This window comes from Apostichopus japonicus, chromosome 8 (assembly GCF_037975245.1).
Source record: "Apostichopus japonicus isolate 1M-3 chromosome 8, ASM3797524v1, whole genome shotgun sequence".
In the NCBI taxonomy this organism is placed as follows: Eukaryota; Metazoa; Echinodermata; class Holothuroidea; order Aspidochirotida; family Stichopodidae; genus Apostichopus; species Apostichopus japonicus.
In genome coordinates, this window is record NC_092568.1 from 25,146,031 (window position 1) to 25,164,858 (window position 18,828).

The window sequence follows — 18,828 nt, forward strand, 5'->3', positions numbered from 1 at the left end:
ATTTTCCTACCTTATCATGGAGGCAACATTTATTGTTTCCATTTTTTGATTGCAGCCCTATCTGGTCACGATGTAGAAGAATTTCACTGCTACTTAACTAGTGCAGAAGGCAAGGTCTGGTTAGATCCGTGTGGAAAGGCCCTCTGTGCAGTTAATGGAAAAGTTATCGAAGAACCCATCCAACTGAAGCAAGGTATGTATTCTTGGAATGGGTTCAGTGATAAGTGGTTGTATTTATATGTTTCCATTGCATAGATGCAGCCATATTTGCCGTCATCCAGCTACCCAAGTAAGTGTATATCAGCCAAAAAGGTTGAAAATCTCAACAACAGATATTTGCATTGGTTATGGGCAAAAGCAGCATGAGTGGTTCTAATATATTGTTGATGTTTTGCTTTTAGCATTTTAATTGCAGACTTTTCTATTCCTTTATCTTCCTTCTCTCCCTTTTCGTAAAGGCTGTCTGGTATCCGTCGGTAAAACCAACCTCTTCCGGTTCAACCATCCTGCTGACGCTCAAAGGATGCGGCTGGAGATGAAGTCTTCCTCTCTCTCTGATCTTTCAAATTTGAAATCCAAAGAAAATTTATTGGCATCAACATTTTTCCAGACTTACGGGTAATGTATCTACTTTCTTGGAATGTTAGTTCAAAGGCTGCTGCCCTCAGGGCGCAGACCCTTTCAAAGGTGCAGACCCTTTGCTAGATCCCGACCAAAGTTGTTCATGGCCGAGGCTTCATTAATGTTAACGCAACAATGTAGGTTGAAGGTCATTTGAGGTCAAGGCCATTGCAGACATAAACCTCCTAAGCTTCAATCTAATCTGGGTGAAAATTGGTGGCAGTGGTCATTTGGCAGGGGGGACACAATTTTAAAAGGGTAAGTGGTCAAGGGTAAAAGGTCCTACTTGACTGAAATGTATTTTATTTGTACCAATCTTTGTAGTTTGGCGTTAATCTAAGTGTGAACAAACTTACTGACTGCCAAGCGTTCATAATTTGCAAGATAATACATTAAAACTGGGTTATTATCAATTAAGTAGAATGGTATTTATTATTTATCCTTTATCAAATATTATCAACTTATTATCAAATATTATTATCAAATATTATCGTTTAAGTAGAACAGTATTTAAATTAAGTAGAGTGGTATTTTTTCATGGTGTTTGAACAATGATAAATAGTACAAGCCACAATGCAACTCAGTGTAGCTACAAAATTGCCGATGTGGTAGTTCTGTTTTCATAAGTTGGAGAAGAAGTAATGCAAAGTGAGTTGGCGTTTGGAAGAAGCTCAAAGTTTCAAATTCAAGTGAGTTCTTTCTGAGCATGAATGGTTTATTTGTTTGCTTCTTCCTTTGCAGAATGGAGAAAGATGAAAACCGTGAAAGTCTAGAGCAACTTGCAGATAAAAAGTAATTTACATTTGTTTTTTATTCTATTTGCAAAGTATTACCAGGATTGTAAATCTTTGTTCAATATTAAAAAAGTATACATTGCATTATAGCCATTGATTTACTGATACCTATACTAGATACCCCTCCCCCTAGCCCCCCTCCCCTTTTTGAATCAAATTTCATTCGTCACTTTCATGTCTTGTGAGAAACCTATTTTCTCATTTAGAACCTCTCTACTCATTCCCCATCTCCTGTGCATGTTGAAGCAAATTATGATCGACATTCAAGACAGCCAGCCAGCTCTTAATAATTATCACTTTAATCTCTGTTTAATTTTGACACATAAGCAGATGTAGAGCGACTGATTGCATGTAATGCCTTCTGCTTCTGACACATTTTCATCATAGAAAGTTACTTTAAGTTTGTTGTATTAGTGTCAAAACTGATCCTTATTACTGAGAGAGTCAGTTAATACTTTGTTTTGTATGGTAATATCTTTCATTTAAACATCTTGTTTCATCTGTGGCAGATGAGTAGAAATTGCATTCAATTACTGTTGCATCTTTTTTCTTTTTTCATTTTCCATTCATTTTTGTCTTCCTCTTAGGTCAGAAGTTGAAGACTTGACTAAAAAAATTGAGGAGAAGGAAAAGGAACACAAGGCCAAGCTGGAGAGAAAGAAGGCTGAAGTGAAAGCGATGCAAGAGCAGCTGGAGAGACTCAAAGCCGAAGGTGCGGAGGCGGACCAACGGGTCAAGAAGGCGTCTCAGGTGGTTGACCAGCAGCAGAAACGTCTGGCTAGGAGGAGCGCCAATCTCATGGAACAGGTGGAGCAGTTCGAGAGACAGAAGGTAGCTCAGGAGAAAGAAATTGAAGACAAAATTATGGAATTAGAGAAGCGGAGGAAGCAGCTACTGGAAGAGAGGGACCAGGCTCTCGCCAAAGTAGAGGAGGAAAAGGCCGTCTCGAAACGACGGAGAGAAGAGCTAGGAGAACGGGTGCGAGACTTGGAGAGTAAGCAGGCGACCGAACTGATGGAGCTGCAGAGAGAGCTTTTGTGTAAAAGAGAATCCCTGGAAAGAAAAGTGGTAAAACAGGAGAAAGAGTTGAGAATCGAGACGGAGAAACTGGACCAGAAAGCAGCGCAACTCGATGGGTTGCTAAGGACGGTGAGTGTATTGTTGTCCATGAGATCCACAGATGACATAATTGATGACGTGAAGATCACTGTAGTTGAAACAATGGGATTATGCATTGTGCCAAATATATTTATAGGAAGATTTTTCATTTTCATTTTTCATATCTGAGCCCATATCTGAGGTTACTTGTATTTACTCCCAGATTTTGTTTTCACCTTTTGACTGTCATTGAAAAATACTGTTAGTACAATTATAATCACACATGTGGTTCACTCTGCTGTTTATAATTCTTTAGAACTGATGACTTTTGTCGCATACCATGCAAGAAGAAGCTTGTTAAAGTAATATCATACTCGAAGGGTGGAACCTTACATGTTACTTTGAAGTACTCTGGTGTGTTTGTTCTATCCTTTGGGATTTTCATTTATGACAGCTGTTGATGTCAATTAACTGTTACAACCATGTGTTCATATAATTTCATACTTACTTGAAAGTGCTTACATAACCATTTCATTCTCACTAATAAACATAAATGATTTGGGCTAACAACATTTTTGGAAGAAATTTTCAAAGTAAGACAGTTGGAGGGTAATAATAATAATATTTTGTGATCTTGGTGAGGCCACTGTTTATAATATCGCTAACATTATGACATCATCGCTTCCTTTTGTTTCAAAGAAGTTTCTCTTTCTCTTTTAGTGTCAAGAAAATTACGAGGCAAGACGTGCAGAACTTCAGAAAGAGAGAAACGAAGAGAGACATTTTCTCGATATGGAGAGAGAGAAAGTTGAAGCTCACCGGGCCAAGCACCAGCTGGCCATCCAGCTAGCTGAGGAGATGGAAGAGACGACTCGCAAACAACTCTCCAGAGAGAGTCAGGATATCGCTAAGGCCAGGGATGACTTTGAGAGGAGGAAACAGCGACAGTTGGAAACGATGGAGGAAGCAGATAAAAACATCGAGGCCAAGGCCGAGTCACTCATAAACGAAATATGGGAGGGGAGGGCCCAGTTAGAAGAAGATAAAAGAGCACTACAGGAGCAAGGCAAAGAGAAGAGAGCTATGCTCCTGGATTCGAGAGAACAGCTCACCCCTGCCGCCAGAGAATTGCTGGAGAAACAGGTACTGGAAATCGAATTGGACATAAGGAACATCGAAGAGGCTCAGAGGCTGCTCGACGAGCAAGAGGAAAATGTGGAGAAGCTGATAGAAGACGAATTTGTGGTGCTCGAGCAAGGAAAGCAGGCCGGACAGAAGAAGTTGGAGGAAGACTGGAAACATCTGTTGGAAATAGAGGCTGCCAACTTGTGGTTCATCGAACAGGAAGTCGTGGAACGGAACGACGCCCTGGAGGAACAGAGAAGGAATCTAGAAAGCAAGGAGGCCAAACTGAACGAGTTCCAGAGAGAGCAGAGTAGATCGCTGGAGACGCTCGTGGAGGAGAAGGAAGCTCTCTCCGCGGAGAGAGAACAGATCCTGGCAGGCTATAGAAGCGAGATGGAGGAAACCGAGACAGGTATCAAAGGCGTCACGACCGAAATAGAATCGTTGACGGAGAAGTACATCCAGGATTCCCCGGTAGTGACCGAGATAAAAGAAACCAAGGACAAATTGATGGAGCTGGACGAAGAAGAGACTCGTCACAAAGAAACCGAAAAAGAAGTTCTCTGTAAAGATGAAACCTCCCTGGAACAAATCGAAAAGGAAATGAGAGAAGAGAAGCAGAATTTGGAGGAACTGAGACAGACCGAAAGCTTCGTGGATGGCCGTTATCAGGAAGAGAGCAAGAAGCTCAGGGATGCCTTTGGAGTAAGTCAATCCATTTTGCTTAATTGAAAATTCTCTCTCATACAAGGCTCTGCGGTGATAGAGAATCATATGGCTAAAAATGCCATCGACATTTACAAATACAAGAGACCGAACCACTGTCGCTCACTGCTGTATGATTAAATGGAAAGATCTCAGCCATTGATGATAGATTGATAGATGGTGGGCCCCAAGGGGGGGAGATAGGGGGGAGTGGGGTTTGTTGATGTATAAGAACAGTCTGCTTTGTTGATATTGGTCACTTTGCAGTCCTGTAGCAGCATGGTTTATAAAACTGACTAATAACAACAGGATGAAAGTTTCATTTTAAAACCTTTTTGAACAAGCATGGTCCTTTCATTAAATGTTTGAACAAGTTGATTTGACTGTGTCTAATAAGCTATTGAATTTTAATACTCTAAAGTTTATATCACAAATCACTTATTGCAGTTTTCAGTATTGTTGACAACAATATGGTATTACCAGCAAGAGTATAAAAAAAGATACCAAATAGTATCCCTAAATTTACCTTAGAAGGAAAAGCTGAACAAGGACGTGAACCTTCTGGTGTTTTGATGTTTTTTACAAAGCCAGTGTTATGGAAGACAATGACAGCCTTCACAAAAAGAAAAGAAAAGAAAGAAGGACTATGTTCATAATGTAGAGATTGCATTAATGTTTGAAAGATATTGCCTTGGTCAACTTTTAATCCTACTTCTTTTCAACAGAAAATTCAGCAGTTAGAGGGCCAACTTGCTGCAGCCCAGGAACAATTAGTCTCAGAACAAGAAAAGTTCGAGAATGAGAAGAAGAAGGAACTGCTCAGAATTAATGATGAGAAACTCAAGATTAAAGGAATGGAAAAACAGGATAGGTATTAAAATAGTGTGATTATGTAATATGAAGGCAGCATAGAATAGCGTGATATGAAGGCAGCATTGAATTGCAAGACGTGAAGGCAACATTGAATAGCGTGATATGAAGGCAGCATTGAATAGCGTGATATGAAGGCAGCATTGAATAGCGTGATATGAAGGCAGCATTGAATAGCGTGATATGAAGGCAGCATTGAATAGCGGGATATGAAGGCAGCATTGAATAGCATGACATGAAGGCAGCATTGAATAGAGTGACGTGAAGGCAACATTGAATAGCGTGATATGAAGGCAGTATTGAATAGCGTGATATGAAGGCAGTATTGAATAGCGTGATATGAAGGCAGTATTGAATAGTGTGATATGAAGGCAGCATTGAATAGTGTGATATGAAGGCAGCATTGAATAGCGTGACATGAAGGCAACATTGAATAGCGTGATATGAAGGCAACATTGAATAGCGTGATATGAAGGCAGCATTGAATAGCGTGATATGAAGGCAACATTGAATAGCGTGATATGAAGGCAGCATTGAATAGCATGATATGAAGGCAGCATTGAATAGTATGATATGAAGGCAACATTGAATAGCGTGATATGAAGGCAGCATTGAATAGCGTGATATGAAGGCAGCATTGAATAGTGTGATATGAAGGCAACATTGAATAGCGTGATATGAAGGCAGCATTGAATAGTATGATATGAAGGCAGCATTGAATAGTATGATATGAAGGCAGCATTGAACAGGGTGATATGAAGGCAGTATTGAATAGGGTGACGTGAAGGCAACATTGAATAGCATGATATGAAGGCAGCATTGAATAGTATGATATGAAGGCAGCATTGATTAGTATGATATGAAGGCAGCATTGAATAGCGTGATATGAAGGCAGTAATGAATAGTGTGATATGAAGGCAGTATTGAATAGCGTGACATGAAGGCAGCATTGAATAGTGTGATATGAAGACAGCATTGAATAGTGTGATATGAAGGCAGCATTGAATAGTGTGATATGAATGCAGCATTGAATAGCGTGATATGAATGCAGCATTGAATAGTGTGATATGAAGGCAGTATTGAATAGCGTGATATGAAGGCAGCATTGAATAGTGTGATATGAAGGCAGCATTGAATAGTATGATATGAAGGCAGCATTGAATAGTATGTTATGAAGGCAGTATTGAATAGGGTGACGTGAAGGCAACATTGAATAGTGTGATATGAAGGCAGCATTGAATAGTGTGACGTAAAGGCAACATTGAGTAGCATGACGTGAAGGCAACATTGGGTAGCGTGACGTGAAGGCAGCATTGAATAGCGTGACGTGAAGGCAGTATTGAATAGTGTGACGTGAAGGCAACATTAAATAGCGTGATATGAAGGCAGCATTGAATAGTGTGATGTGATGGCAGCATTGAATAGCGTGATATGAAGGCAGCATTAAATAGCGTGATATGAAGGCAGCATTGAATAGCGTGATATGAAGGCAGCATTTAATAGCGTGATATGAAGGCAGCATTGAATAGCGTGATATGAAGGCAGCATTGAATAGTGTGATATGAAGGCAGCATTGCATAGCATGATATGAAGGCAGCATTGAATAGTGTGATATGAAGGCAGCATTGAACAGTGTGATATGAAGGCAGCATTGAATAGCGTGATATGAAGGCAGCATTGAATAGTGTGATATGAAGGCAGTATTGAATAGCGTGACATGAAGGCAGCATTGAATAGTGTGATATGAAGACAGCATTGAATAGTGTGATATGAAGGCAGCATTGAATAGTGTGATATGAATGCAGCATTGAATAGCGTGATATGAATGCAGCATTGAATAGTGTGATATGAAGGCAGTATTGAATAGCGTGATATGAAGGCAGCATTGAATAGTGTGATATGAAGGCAGCATTGAATAGTATGATATGAAGGCAGCATTGAATAGTATGATATGAAGGCAGTATTGAATAGGGTGACGTGAAGGCAACATTGAATAGTGTGATATGAAGGCAGCATTGAATAGTGTGACGTAAAGGCAACATTGAGTAGCATGACGTGAAGGCAACATTGGGTAGCGTGACGTGAAGGCAGCATTGAATAGCGTGACGTGAAGGCAGTATTGAATAGCGTGACGTGAAGGCAACATTAAATAGCGTGATATGAAGGCAGCATTGAATAGTGTGATGTGATGGCAGCATTGAATAGCGTGATATGAAGGCAGCATTAAATAGCGTGATATGAAGGCAGCATTTAATAGCGTGATATGAAGGCAGCATTGAATAGCGTGATATGAAGGCAGCATTGAATAGTGTGATATGAAGGCAGCATTGCATAGCATGATATGAAGGCAGCATTGAATAGTGTGATATGAAGGCAGCATTGAACAGTGTGATATGAAGGCAGCATTGAATAGCGTGATATGAAGGCAGCATTGAATAGTGTGATATGAAGGCAGCATTGAATAGTGTGATATGAAGGCAGCATTGAATAGTGTGACATGAAGGCAGCATTGAATAGCGCGATATGAAGGCAGCCTTGAATAGTGTGATATGAAGGCAGCATTGAATAGCGTGATATGTGATTTGTAGTGAATCTGTACTTGTATTCACTCTCATGGATTGGTACTCACTCTAGTACTTGAGGCTTTTCGGGAAATCTAATATGGATGAGAGCACTAGTAGTTGTGCTTAGAGACTTGTACTCAAAATCTCATACCAATGTTAATTTACTCCTACTCTCACTCATGGTGTCCAGCTAGTATTACAAGTCCGACTAGAAGTTTTGTTATATGGTGATAGTGCAGTGGATTTGGGGGGTGGGGGGGGGGAAGGTGATGATTTTTCATTGTTTTTTTCTATTGCTCGGTATATTTCATTTTAAGTTTACTTCAAAAAGCACAGTAAGGTCCTCCACTTGTTTCCTTTAGAATGCAGAAGTTAATTGAGGAACAGGTCCAGGTCCGGTTGACAGAAGAAAATGAGACGAGGCAGAAGGAGAGACAGCAAGAACAAAAAGAGAGGGAAGAGATGATGGACGAGATGAGGAAAGAACATCAGAAAGAACTGCAGGAACTGCAGGAAAAATTAAGGTGAGGCATCTAGTGTTTGGATATCTAGGTATCTTAGATAAACAGCAGGAAAAAATAAGGTGAGACATTTAGTGTTTGGATATCTAGGTATCTTAGATAAACAGCAGGAAAAATTAAGGTGAGACATCTAGTGTTTGGATATCTAGGTATCTTAGATAAACAGCAGGAAAAATTAAGGTGAGACATCTAGTGTTTGGATATCTAGGTATCTTAGATAAACTGCAGGAAAAACTAAGGGGAGACATCTAGTCATTGTGAATAAGAAAATAGTTATTGTGGGATATCTAGGTATCTTAGATAAACTGCAGGAAATGTTAAGGTGAGACATCTAGTCATTGTGAATAAGAACAATTTATTTCAGGATATCTAGGTCTTAGATAAACTGCAGGAAAAGTTAAGGTGAGAAATGTAAGTATGGTGAATGGTTGCCATGGAAATTAAGGTGGGAGTATCCAAGTATTAAGCTAATTGGTGGAAAGTGGTTTATGTACATTGCTAGTAGAGGAGAACTTAATAATAAAAAGTTATTGAGGGATATATAGGTATCTTAGATAAACTGCAGGAAAAGCTACGGTGAGATATATAAGTATGGTGAATGGTTGCCATGGATATTAAGGTGAGTGTATCCAAGTATTGAGCTTAAACGGTGGAAAGTGGTTTATGTACATTGCTAGTAGAGTAGCCTAACTTTTTGTGTGGCCCTCCATGTGAAAACTCTGGAGAGAAGTGAGGTAGAGATGGATATGTTACCATGACAAAAGGAATAATAAAAAAGGTCATTTGAGGTCAGTAGATGCCAATTATTGGTGGTATAGTTATAAACAGTAGTGAGTGCTTCTCAATTTGTAGACCTATAAGATAAAAAAAAGGATACTGATCTCAGAAAATAATGACTAAAATATGTAGAATGACTAAAATATGTAGAAATGACTAAAGTATGTATAGGGTGTTCCGAAAGTTTGTTCCGTTCCCTCTCCCCATTTTTTTTTTAAAAGATGTTTAAAGCTACACTAACACCATGCATACGTTAATTGTTATTGTTTTATATAGGCTACATATATATGTATAGATGTAGTAGAGTCAGTTTCTTTATTTGTTTTCCCTTTCTGCCGCCATTCCCTAGCAAGTCCCCTCTCCTTTTCCAAGCCACTGTTGTTTCCCTTAGGCGCCATATTGTTATGCGATGAGGTTTGTATACCTATTCAATTCACCACGTGTGCGTTGTGTGTCCGTACAAGAAAAGTTAATTACTCACTGAGTTCGTTACAGTGTGTGTTCCGTAGGCTATTCGTACCGAGTATCACAAATGGTTTGAAATTGAGGGGGCTATTGTAGTATGGCTGAGATGCTGAAGGGAAGATGGGCCCTATAGAATGGTTGAAGTATGGTATGGTGGGTTTTGAACAGAAATTACGTATAACCATCCAGAATAGCACAGACACAAACTCATACTCACACAAACTCATACTCACACAAACTCATACTCACACAACTCATACTCTGTTTGTTGTCTTTGTCCATTTCTTATGCAGTACTGTACGCAGCAATTCGGTCTCAGAGGTGGTATGTACTCTATTTCTTTTGGTTATCTTCAACTAAATGATACGTGATCGGACCAGATTACTGTTAATATATCTTTATGAATTCATTTGTGAAGTACAATTATCTACAAGCAAACTTCTATTATGTGTATTAAATTTCTGATTTTATCCAACTTTATGCCCCAAAGTTGTAAGGTATAATAATTGGTTACATAGTATGCAAAGGTACTTTTACTTTCTGACTGGTACTCCTGGTATTAATGAGTATGCATGAGGTCTGACTTTGTGCGATATATCGATTAGATCACAAAAATGATTTTTCTGAGATCACTGGTGTGGCCGGTTCTAGCCAGTCATTTGTTTGCTGTTTCAGAATTTGTTAAATTGATACATTTGATACATAAAACTGAACTTGTCTGGTACATTTCTCATTTATTTTCCCATTTTTTTAATAGAATGATGGTAGAGTTGATCCAGCTAGAAGGATTCTGCAGGTAATGTTGTCATAGAAACAGAACACTTACTAATACAGGCATTGGTCAGTAGGTCATTTTAAATTGTTGGTTATGTTCGAGCAAATAGAGAAGTAAACCAGTTATGATGCAACCACAGCACAGTAAGTTTCTTGCACCTGTAGTCATTTCTTCGTGCCAGAGAATCACCAGTTGTGAGATGATAGTATCTCCCAAATACAATTAATGATCCATAATTGTGCAATGATAATAATTATAGCATGAATGAATGCTAATATAATTAGCTCATATTAATTATTTTCATCTTTCTGGTTAGCACCATCAATATCCAAGCTGACTCATTTTTATGTTGGTAGTAGTTATCATCCTCGCCTCTTCTGCATATGATAATGAAAAGGAAAATGACTGTAAAACTATCCAATTGTAGATGAGTATTTTTTTTCAACTTATTGCGGACAATATTATCACTATTATCACAATATGAAGGCTGTTTGCTCGAGAGAGAGAGAGAGAGATGCATTACGCATTCATATAACAAGTTCAAAACATGTTTTTGATCAAAGTATATAAGCAACTCCTAGGGCCAATTTGGCTGTTGTACATAATATATTTCATCCAACAAGGTTTTGGGCATGTGTTACTTTCGCACACTGTTCAGTGAATGGCACTGGCCAATTGCATGTCTTTGTATTTGGTACACAAGTGGCGCTCCCAATCCTGTGATAGTCATAAATAAGTGCACATGTGTGGAAGGTACAGCACTGTCTGGATTCCTAATCCAACTCGACAGTTTACGAGCAGAACTGACAGCCTACAACGTCCCTTTATCTGTATTGTTTTTTCCTGTCCTGTACAATTATTTGGTTGCAAAGAGAGCACCGACAATGACACTGTTGTATACTGGGTGTTTTACAATAAGATTTGGGACAAATGTCAAAATGATCTCATATTTTGTTATGGTTCATTTCTTTAGGTTATTGATCAACCTTTGACCCCCAATACTGCTGACCTCAGGGACCCTATAAGAGTCACAATCCCAAAGTTCATGCTTCGAGGACATGGCTGGGATTCTTTCTACGTCTTTGAAGTTCATGTGAGTCTTAACCGTGAGATAGCCCAGCTTGGGATGTCACATCTTTAAAAAAAATCCACTTTTGATTATTTCTGCAAGTAATTGTTTTGTTTTTTTTGCATTATACTCACTGGCAAAATGCAAAATACCTCTGCCAATGTGTGTATGGGTCAGAAAATTCATCTAAGAATTTTCAACTCAATCATTTTTACTGCTTTGGTTTACTGCTTTGGAGACGTGCTGGCATGTAAATTTTTTCATGTAGGAGAGATAGTGAGAGCGTTGTGGTCAATTGGTTAAGGTAGTGGACTTGTGATCTAAGGCTTGCAGGTTCGAGCCCTGGCCTGATCATTACGTTGTGTCCTTGGGCAAGGCACTTTAATATCTGCTGCCTCTCTTCACCCAGGTGTATAAATGGGGACCTGTGAGATAAGTTGTCAGTTGGGGGCTGTTTAGCTGCTGCCAATGTGGAGGGATTGTCTCTTTGTTTGACAGATTAAGGTTGACCAGGGTAATACTGTGATATCTTGAGCACGTTATCGAACGATATGTCTGTACTTTATAAATCCTCAATATTAATTAATTAATAAACAAAAAGGTGTATGAAAATAGTGCTAACCAATTAATGAAGTTCAAAAATGAGTTCAAAATTGTGCATTCCATGAAGTCCTATTTCATATTATGTAATTCCTTCTTTATTTTTTGGAGTTTCTTATAAAATAAATGAACATAGAGCCATCAAATACCATTATAAATTGTTACCCACAGGTTTCAGTTTTGGATGACGGCTGGGTAGTTTATCGTCGATACAGCAAATTCCGAGAGCTGCACGACTACATGAAGCAAAAGTACCCACAGGTTTGTTTAATAGTTTCAATATCTGTGATTGGGAAAATGATCCAGGGCATATGCACGTCATAACAGAGAATAGTTCACTGTTATGAGGAGAAATAGCTCACTGTGATGAGGAGAATAGTTCACTGTGATGAGGAGAATAGTGCACTGTTGTGAGGAGAATAGTTCACTGTGATGAGGAGAATAGTTCACTGCCATGAGGAGAATAGTTCACTGTGATGAGGAGAATAGTTCACTGTCATGAGGAGAATAGTTCACTGTCATGAGGAGTATAGTTCACTGTGATGATGAGAATAGTTCACTGTGGCGAGGAGAATAGTTCACTGTGATGAGGAGAATAGTTCACTGTGATGAGGAGAATAGTTCACTGTCATGAGGAGAATAGTTCACTGTCATGAGGAGAATAGTTCACTGTGATAAGGAGAATAGTTCACTGTAATGAGGAGAATAGTTCACTGCGATGAGGAGAATAGTACACTGTGATAAGGAAAATAGCTAACTGTCATGAGGAGAATTATTCACTGTGGTGAGGAGAATAGTTCACGTGCAGTTGTAATACTAAATGAACAGATGAAGACTTTGCACTGTACTAACTCATCAATCTCATATTCTAATTTATGCTTAAAGATGGTTTGCCAACAGATGCTGTACAAAGATTAGACTGCATTTGGGTTTGGTTTTCTTTAAGGTTTGAAACAAAAAAGTTGTAAACAGAAACAGAATAAACAGATGCCAATCACTACAAATAGGCCAAAAATTTGGCAAAATAATACATCGTCATTATTGAGTGATATTGAGTGCACATAAGTGCCAAGAGAGGTTTAAGAAGACTGATGTAATTGAATGTATCATGCTGCCTTAAGTAGAATGTATAACATACCTCCTACCCTTCCCCACCCCCACACCCAGTCATATCATGTATCATATATGTTATGGGAAGTATTGTCTGCTATGAAAATGCCAAAAAATAATTGAGATTGTTTGGTAGAAATATGCATTTGATTCATGTACGTGCTCCATCTAAATCTGCAATGGACAAAAAACAATGTCAAACTATCCTAGGTGCCAGTCAATGTGATATCCTTTTTGTGTCTGAAATATGAAATGGAAAAACGAAGATGGAGAATGTTTTGGAAGTTGTAACCTGGATATACTGAACATACCTCCTATTGGCTTTTATGTTGCATTTTGTTTATTCCCAGATTGGTGCACTCCAGTTTCCCCCAAAGAGGTTTTTGGGAAACAGATCAGAAAAAGTTATTCAGAAGAGGAGAGCTGATCTAGAGGTATTTGTTTCTTGTTTTGTAAAGTTTGGATCTTTATTTCAGAGTAGACTTGTGCCAAATGGAATATTGATTTGAATGTACAATACCCTTGGCCACTCACTTGAAATCTTCTCTTATAGTCATATTTGATCTTATTCCATTCGCTAAAGATATCATCAGAACCAATTTGTCAAGGTTTATCCGTAGATTTTATTTTCATGGTCAGTTTACAAAGTACAACATTTTATCAAGTGTGAGGATAAGCTAACATACAGAATGGCCTTACGACAAATGATTGGCACATCATTGCGTAAAATTCTGAGCAAAAACAGCATTGAAAATACTTGAAGCAGGTATATTCTCCCATTCTGTATGCTATTTGTTGATCAAAAATTATGCCCAAAGAAGGTTCAAAATTACCACATGACATTTGTACATGTTTACTAATCACTGAGTTCAAACACATTGTTCTTAAATGCAAAAGCTGGGTTTAATATTTTATTTCACTGCAACAAACAAATCAAAGGTCAAAATTTGAATTAATACAAAGAAAACATTTATTTTTCAGCTGCTACTTAGCAGGCCTCTTCAACGGATATTTATTTTTCTTTCATCTTTTTCTTAACGATACATTCGTTTAGACACAGATGTGACAGATGTTTAAACACTTAAAAGTGTCTGGCAAGGTCGTTCTCCTGAACCAGATGGTTCGACACCACTCAAACTGCCAACAACTAGGATAATCGTTTGATTGCGTTATAAATTGTTCTTATTCTTCCCATTTTACAAGTTAATGGAAAGCGTTTACTAATTTTCTTGATACTTTTGTCCTCTTCAGAACTACCTTCAAAATTTCCTTACTATTTGCCAGAAGATTCCAGTCTGTCCAATTGCTCCAGGACCAGGCAGAATATTATCCAAACAGGAACTCTGTGACTTTTCCTATTTCTTCCGAAAGGGCGCTTTTGAAGAGACTAAATATGTGAGCGGATGATGGTGATGATGATGATGGCTGGAAGACGTTTTAAACCAGTATTGAAATTCTCCGTTCAGTACTTCTTAAATAAACAGACAAATAAAAATATAGATATATAACACGTAAAACAGAGGCTGTAAAAAGAAACAACTCATTTGGTCCAACTTATATAAACTTGGGGTCGTAGTATGCTTGTCCCGTCACAGAGCTTTTAAAGTGGTGAATCGAATACATTTTTTTGGTGATATATTAGATTGTGTTATAATCTGTATTGTCACTCAATGACTACTACACGTTAAACCTCAAGTAGTGTTTCCCTGCTTCGCCTTACACAACTGGGACATTTTTCTTGCTATTGACACACAGTGTACAATTCTGGTGCATGACTCACATAAAGAAATCATGTCTCGCTAAAGATATGTCTTCCCTGATAGTGATATACACCTTTATATTTTTACATAACCTCCCCCAGTCCCCCCCCCCCCTAAATGAAGGAAATAAATAAATGAAGGAAATATTAATTCAAACGATTTAAAAAAGAAAGAAATAGAAAACATGTTAATGTAGGCCCTAAGTGAAATCACAGATAAGGAATATAAAGTAAAAGAATTCAGCCTTTAAATTTTGTCAAGGGGACAAAGCTATTAATGCAGGAGTTGGCCAAATGAGTTTCTCTTTACATCATGTGGCGAATTTCATGTTTTGAACAGTGTGACGACATTAGGTGCATCTTAAGAAGATGAGATAATAATAAGAATTTAAACTATTTTACTTGGTGTAAGTACTTGTCAATAGAATCGTGTTTTGTATACTTTATTTTGAAAAGGAAAGCCTTGAACTGCTAGGTGGGTATTTTTTATTGATTAATGATACTTTTGCAATCTTCTTGCCATAAAATATGTTTTCAAGAGGTCCTGTGGTTGGTGACTGAACTTTAAATCTAATTTGTCTGGCTTGACTGGTTAGTAGTTCACTTCAATAAAAACGCTTTTAGGGGCCGTTTTGAATTTTAGGTCAAACGTTATTTTTTAATTAGAAATATGAGGGTCTTCCATTTATCTGTGCCTTTTTGGAACTTTTATTTTTCTTTCTCCATGAGCCATGTAATAACAATTCTTAGTGCAATCTTGACAAGGATTAGGAAGAAAAATTTACGTTTTTAAAAATATTTCTGCAAATGGTTCTAAATATTTTGTTTGTTTGTCTGCACATTAATTTGAGCTACACATGGTTGGTGAATTGATGCTGTGAATTTGTGCCTGTCATATTGTTCACCTTTTGTTAAATTTTCATTTAACCTACAAAAATTAATTTGAACCATCTTTGAAGCCCAGTCCTACTCTTATGACCTAACCATTAGCTTTCTTGCCATTTTCTTAACACAAGTTACATTACAGATGGTGTTGTAGTGGGCATACCTTTTAATACAAGTTATATAACTGCAGATGGTGTTGTAGTGGGCATTCCTTTTAATACAAGTTACATAACTGCAGATGGTGTTGTAGTGGGCATACCTTTTAATACAAGTTACATTACAGATGGTGTTGTAGTGGGCATACCTTTTAATACAAGTTATGTAACTGCAGATGGTGTTGTAGTGGGCATTCCTTTTAATACAAGTTACATACTGCAGATGGTGTTGTAGTGGGCATACCTTTTAATACAAGTTAAATTACAGATGGTGTTGTAGTGGGCATACCTTTTAATACAAGTTACATTACTGCAGATGGTGTTGTAGTGGGCATACCTTTTAATACAAGTTACATAACTGCAGATGGTGTTGTAGTGGGCATACCTTTTAATACAAGTTACATTACTGCAGATGGTGTTGTAGTGGGTATACCTTTTAAAGTTACATAACTGCAGATGGTGTTGTAGTGGGCATACCTTTTAATACAAGTTACATTACTGCAGATGGTGTTGTAGTGGGCATACCTTTTAATACAAGTTACATAACTGCAGATGGTGTTGTAGTGGGCATACCTTTTAATACAAGTTACATAACTGCAGATGGTGTTGTAGTGGGCATACCTTTTAATACAAGTTACATTACTGCAGATGGTGTTGTAGTGGGCATACCTTTTAATACAAGTTACATTACTGCAGATGGTGTTGTAGTGGGCATACCTTTTAATACAAGTTACATTACTGCAGATGGTGTTGTAGTGGGCATACCTTTTAATACAAGTTACATTACTGCAGATGGTGTTGTAGTGGGCATACCTTTTAATACAAGTTACATTACTGCAGATGGTGTTGTAGTGGGCATACCTTTTAATACAAGTTACATTACTGCAGATGGTGTTGTAGTGGGCATACCTTTTAATACAAGTTACATAACTGCAGATGGTGTTGTAGTGGGTATACCTTTTAATACAAGTTACATAACTGCAGATGGTGTTGTAGTGGGTATACCTTTTAATACAAGTTACATTACTGCAGATGGTGTTGTAGTGGGCATACCTTTTAATACAAGTTACATTACTGCAGATGGTGTTGTAGTGGGCATACCTTTTAATACAAGTTACATTACTGCAGATGGTGTTGTAGTGGGCATACCTTTTAATACAAGTTACATTACTGCAGATGGTGTTGTAGTGGGCATACCTTTTTATACAAGTTACATAACTGCAGATGGTGTTGTAGTGGGTATACCTTTTAATACAAGTTACATAACTGCAGATGGTGTTGTAGTGGGTATACCTTTTAATACAAGTTACATAACTGCAGATGGTGTTGTAGTGGGTATACCTTTTAATACAAGTTACATTACTGCAGATGGTGTTGTAGTGGGCATACCTTTTAATACAAGTTACATTAATGCAGATGGTGTTGTAGTGGGCATACCTTTTAATACAAGTTACATAACTGCAGATGGTGTTGTAGTGGGCATACCTTTTAATACAAGTTACATTACTGCAGATGGTGTTGTAGTGGGCATACCTTTTAATACAAGTTACATTAATGCAGATGGTGTTGTAGTGGGTATACCTCTTAACACAAGTTACTCGAAAACCTTGTGTGAAAATCAATAACAACAGAAATGTTCAAAAGATACTAAAACAGTGCTAAATGTTTGCCTGTATAGACCAATGTTGGGACAGCATGGATATGACCTAGGCCAGTGGTCCTCAAGCTGTTGGTTGCATCTCAAAGGTGGGCGTAGAAAATATTTGGGGGGTCGAGAGACCTTTTCAGAAAATTGTAATTAATTAACAATATGTGCTGGGGTATCACCCTCCCCAACCCGTCTCTTTAGTTTATGGACCAGGTCAGTTTGGCTGTAAGATATTCTTAATGATTATGGTAATGGGATATGTTCGTAATGATTATGCTAATGTGATATATTAATTATGGTAATGTATATTTGAGCGGAGCAGCTGTTGATAAATTATCTAATTTTCATCTGATATCATCTATTAATTTTCCATAATTGATTATTTGGAGTTTTCATAGACGGTACAAAGAGTGCCTGTTAGTCAGTTTCTCTGAGCTTAACGATCCTGGCCATGTTGGAAATGTCAGGCACCTATATAACTTATATCCTTTTAACTTCGCAGTTTTATTTCAATTCGTTCAGCAGTTTACTAAACAACATTTTACTCTTCAACACCTAAGAATAGTTAAAATATATGAATTAGTTTACCCTAAATTCAAAACCACAAATTTAACGGTGTATTTCTTCACATGGTAATCTGGCATAATAGTTTCTCAAATTTCCTTTTACATAGTCAAGTTCTAATTTGAGGTTTTCTTTTTTTTTAAACTCCTTTTAACTGTGTAGTTGTACCCCATTGATCAGTTGTGGTTTATGTTTTTAACCAACATTGGCCTTTGAATAGTTAAAATATATGAATGAAATTATCCTAAAGTCAGTATTTTATTTTGAAATTAAGAACAAACCAAACTTTATAGACTTGTGGCAAATTGTTTTAGAATTGAATTGTTGAAAGCAGGATTTCAATGGGTTTATACTAGTGATACAACAGTATCGCTGAATTAGTAAAGTGTGGTTACTTGCAAGAAATATAGATCCCAAATTATGTAAGAAAGTTTATATATAGAAACATGATGTATTTTTGGTTTGTGTGGAAATGCAATCAGTATTGTTTAAATTTGAGAAAGAAAAGTGGCTTGTAGGATCATGTTTAACACCAATGATTGTACTGTAGGAAAAGGTGGTTGTGTTGATGGAACAACTTCTCCTAAGTAGTTCTATGAGGTTCTGTGCCATATAGCAGGTGTTTTTGGTTGAGAAGGAGGAAAAAGGGGAGGTAGGAGAAATTGGAAGTGTCTTCATTTTCTGATGATTAAATAACAGCTTTAGGTAGGTAAGTGAACAATG

The 18,828-nt window shown here is 37.6% G+C and overlaps 2 protein-coding genes across 2 annotated transcripts in view; one reads left to right on the top strand and one right to left on the bottom strand.

The window, feature by feature from the left end:
- LOC139971242 (kinesin-like protein KIF16B) overlaps positions 1 to 14,747 on the top strand; it is a 28,202-nt gene extending 13,455 nt beyond the window's left edge. Inside the window, exons 18-30 of the mRNA XM_071977535.1 lie at positions 56 to 193; positions 459 to 618; positions 1,363 to 1,413; positions 2,003 to 2,564; positions 3,234 to 4,343; positions 5,069 to 5,214; positions 8,140 to 8,301; positions 9,834 to 9,864; positions 10,298 to 10,336; positions 11,289 to 11,408; positions 12,156 to 12,245; positions 13,445 to 13,528; positions 14,346 to 14,747. Coding sequence (XP_071833636.1) covers positions 56 to 193; positions 459 to 618; positions 1,363 to 1,413; positions 2,003 to 2,564; positions 3,234 to 4,343; positions 5,069 to 5,214; positions 8,140 to 8,301; positions 9,834 to 9,864; positions 10,298 to 10,336; positions 11,289 to 11,408; positions 12,156 to 12,245; positions 13,445 to 13,528; positions 14,346 to 14,501 — 2,849 coding nt within the window. The 3' untranslated portion in view covers positions 14,502 to 14,747. The remainder of the gene's footprint in view (positions 1 to 55; positions 194 to 458; positions 619 to 1,362; positions 1,414 to 2,002; positions 2,565 to 3,233; positions 4,344 to 5,068; positions 5,215 to 8,139; positions 8,302 to 9,833; positions 9,865 to 10,297; positions 10,337 to 11,288; positions 11,409 to 12,155; positions 12,246 to 13,444; positions 13,529 to 14,345) is intronic.
- Positions 14,748 to 15,817: 1,070 nt separating this feature from the next.
- LOC139970407 (uncharacterized) lies at positions 15,818 to 18,185 on the bottom strand. The gene is made up of 6 exons (XM_071976055.1): positions 18,130 to 18,185; positions 17,139 to 17,186; positions 16,419 to 17,042; positions 16,279 to 16,326; positions 16,183 to 16,230; positions 15,818 to 16,090 (listed from the first exon to the last, which is right to left on the bottom strand). The coding sequence occupies exons 1-6, from the start codon at positions 18,183 to 18,185 to the stop codon at positions 15,826 to 15,828; spliced, it is 1,089 nt and encodes a 362-aa protein (XP_071832156.1). The 3' UTR covers positions 15,818 to 15,825.
- Positions 18,186 to 18,828: the final 643 nt, after the last annotated feature.

Coding starts and splice junctions, on each gene's coding strand:
- LOC139970407 (XM_071976055.1), bottom strand. CDS start 18,185: ATGCCAGATTACCATGTGAAGAAATACACCGTTAAATTTGTGGTTTTG. Junction 16,327..16,418: donor TATGTAACTTGTATTAAAAG/GTATGCCCACTA, acceptor TAACTTTAAAAG/GTATACCCACTACAACACCA. Junction 16,091..16,182: donor AATGTAACTTGTATTAAAAG/GTATGCCCACTA, acceptor TTGTATTAAAAG/GAATGCCCACTACAACACCA.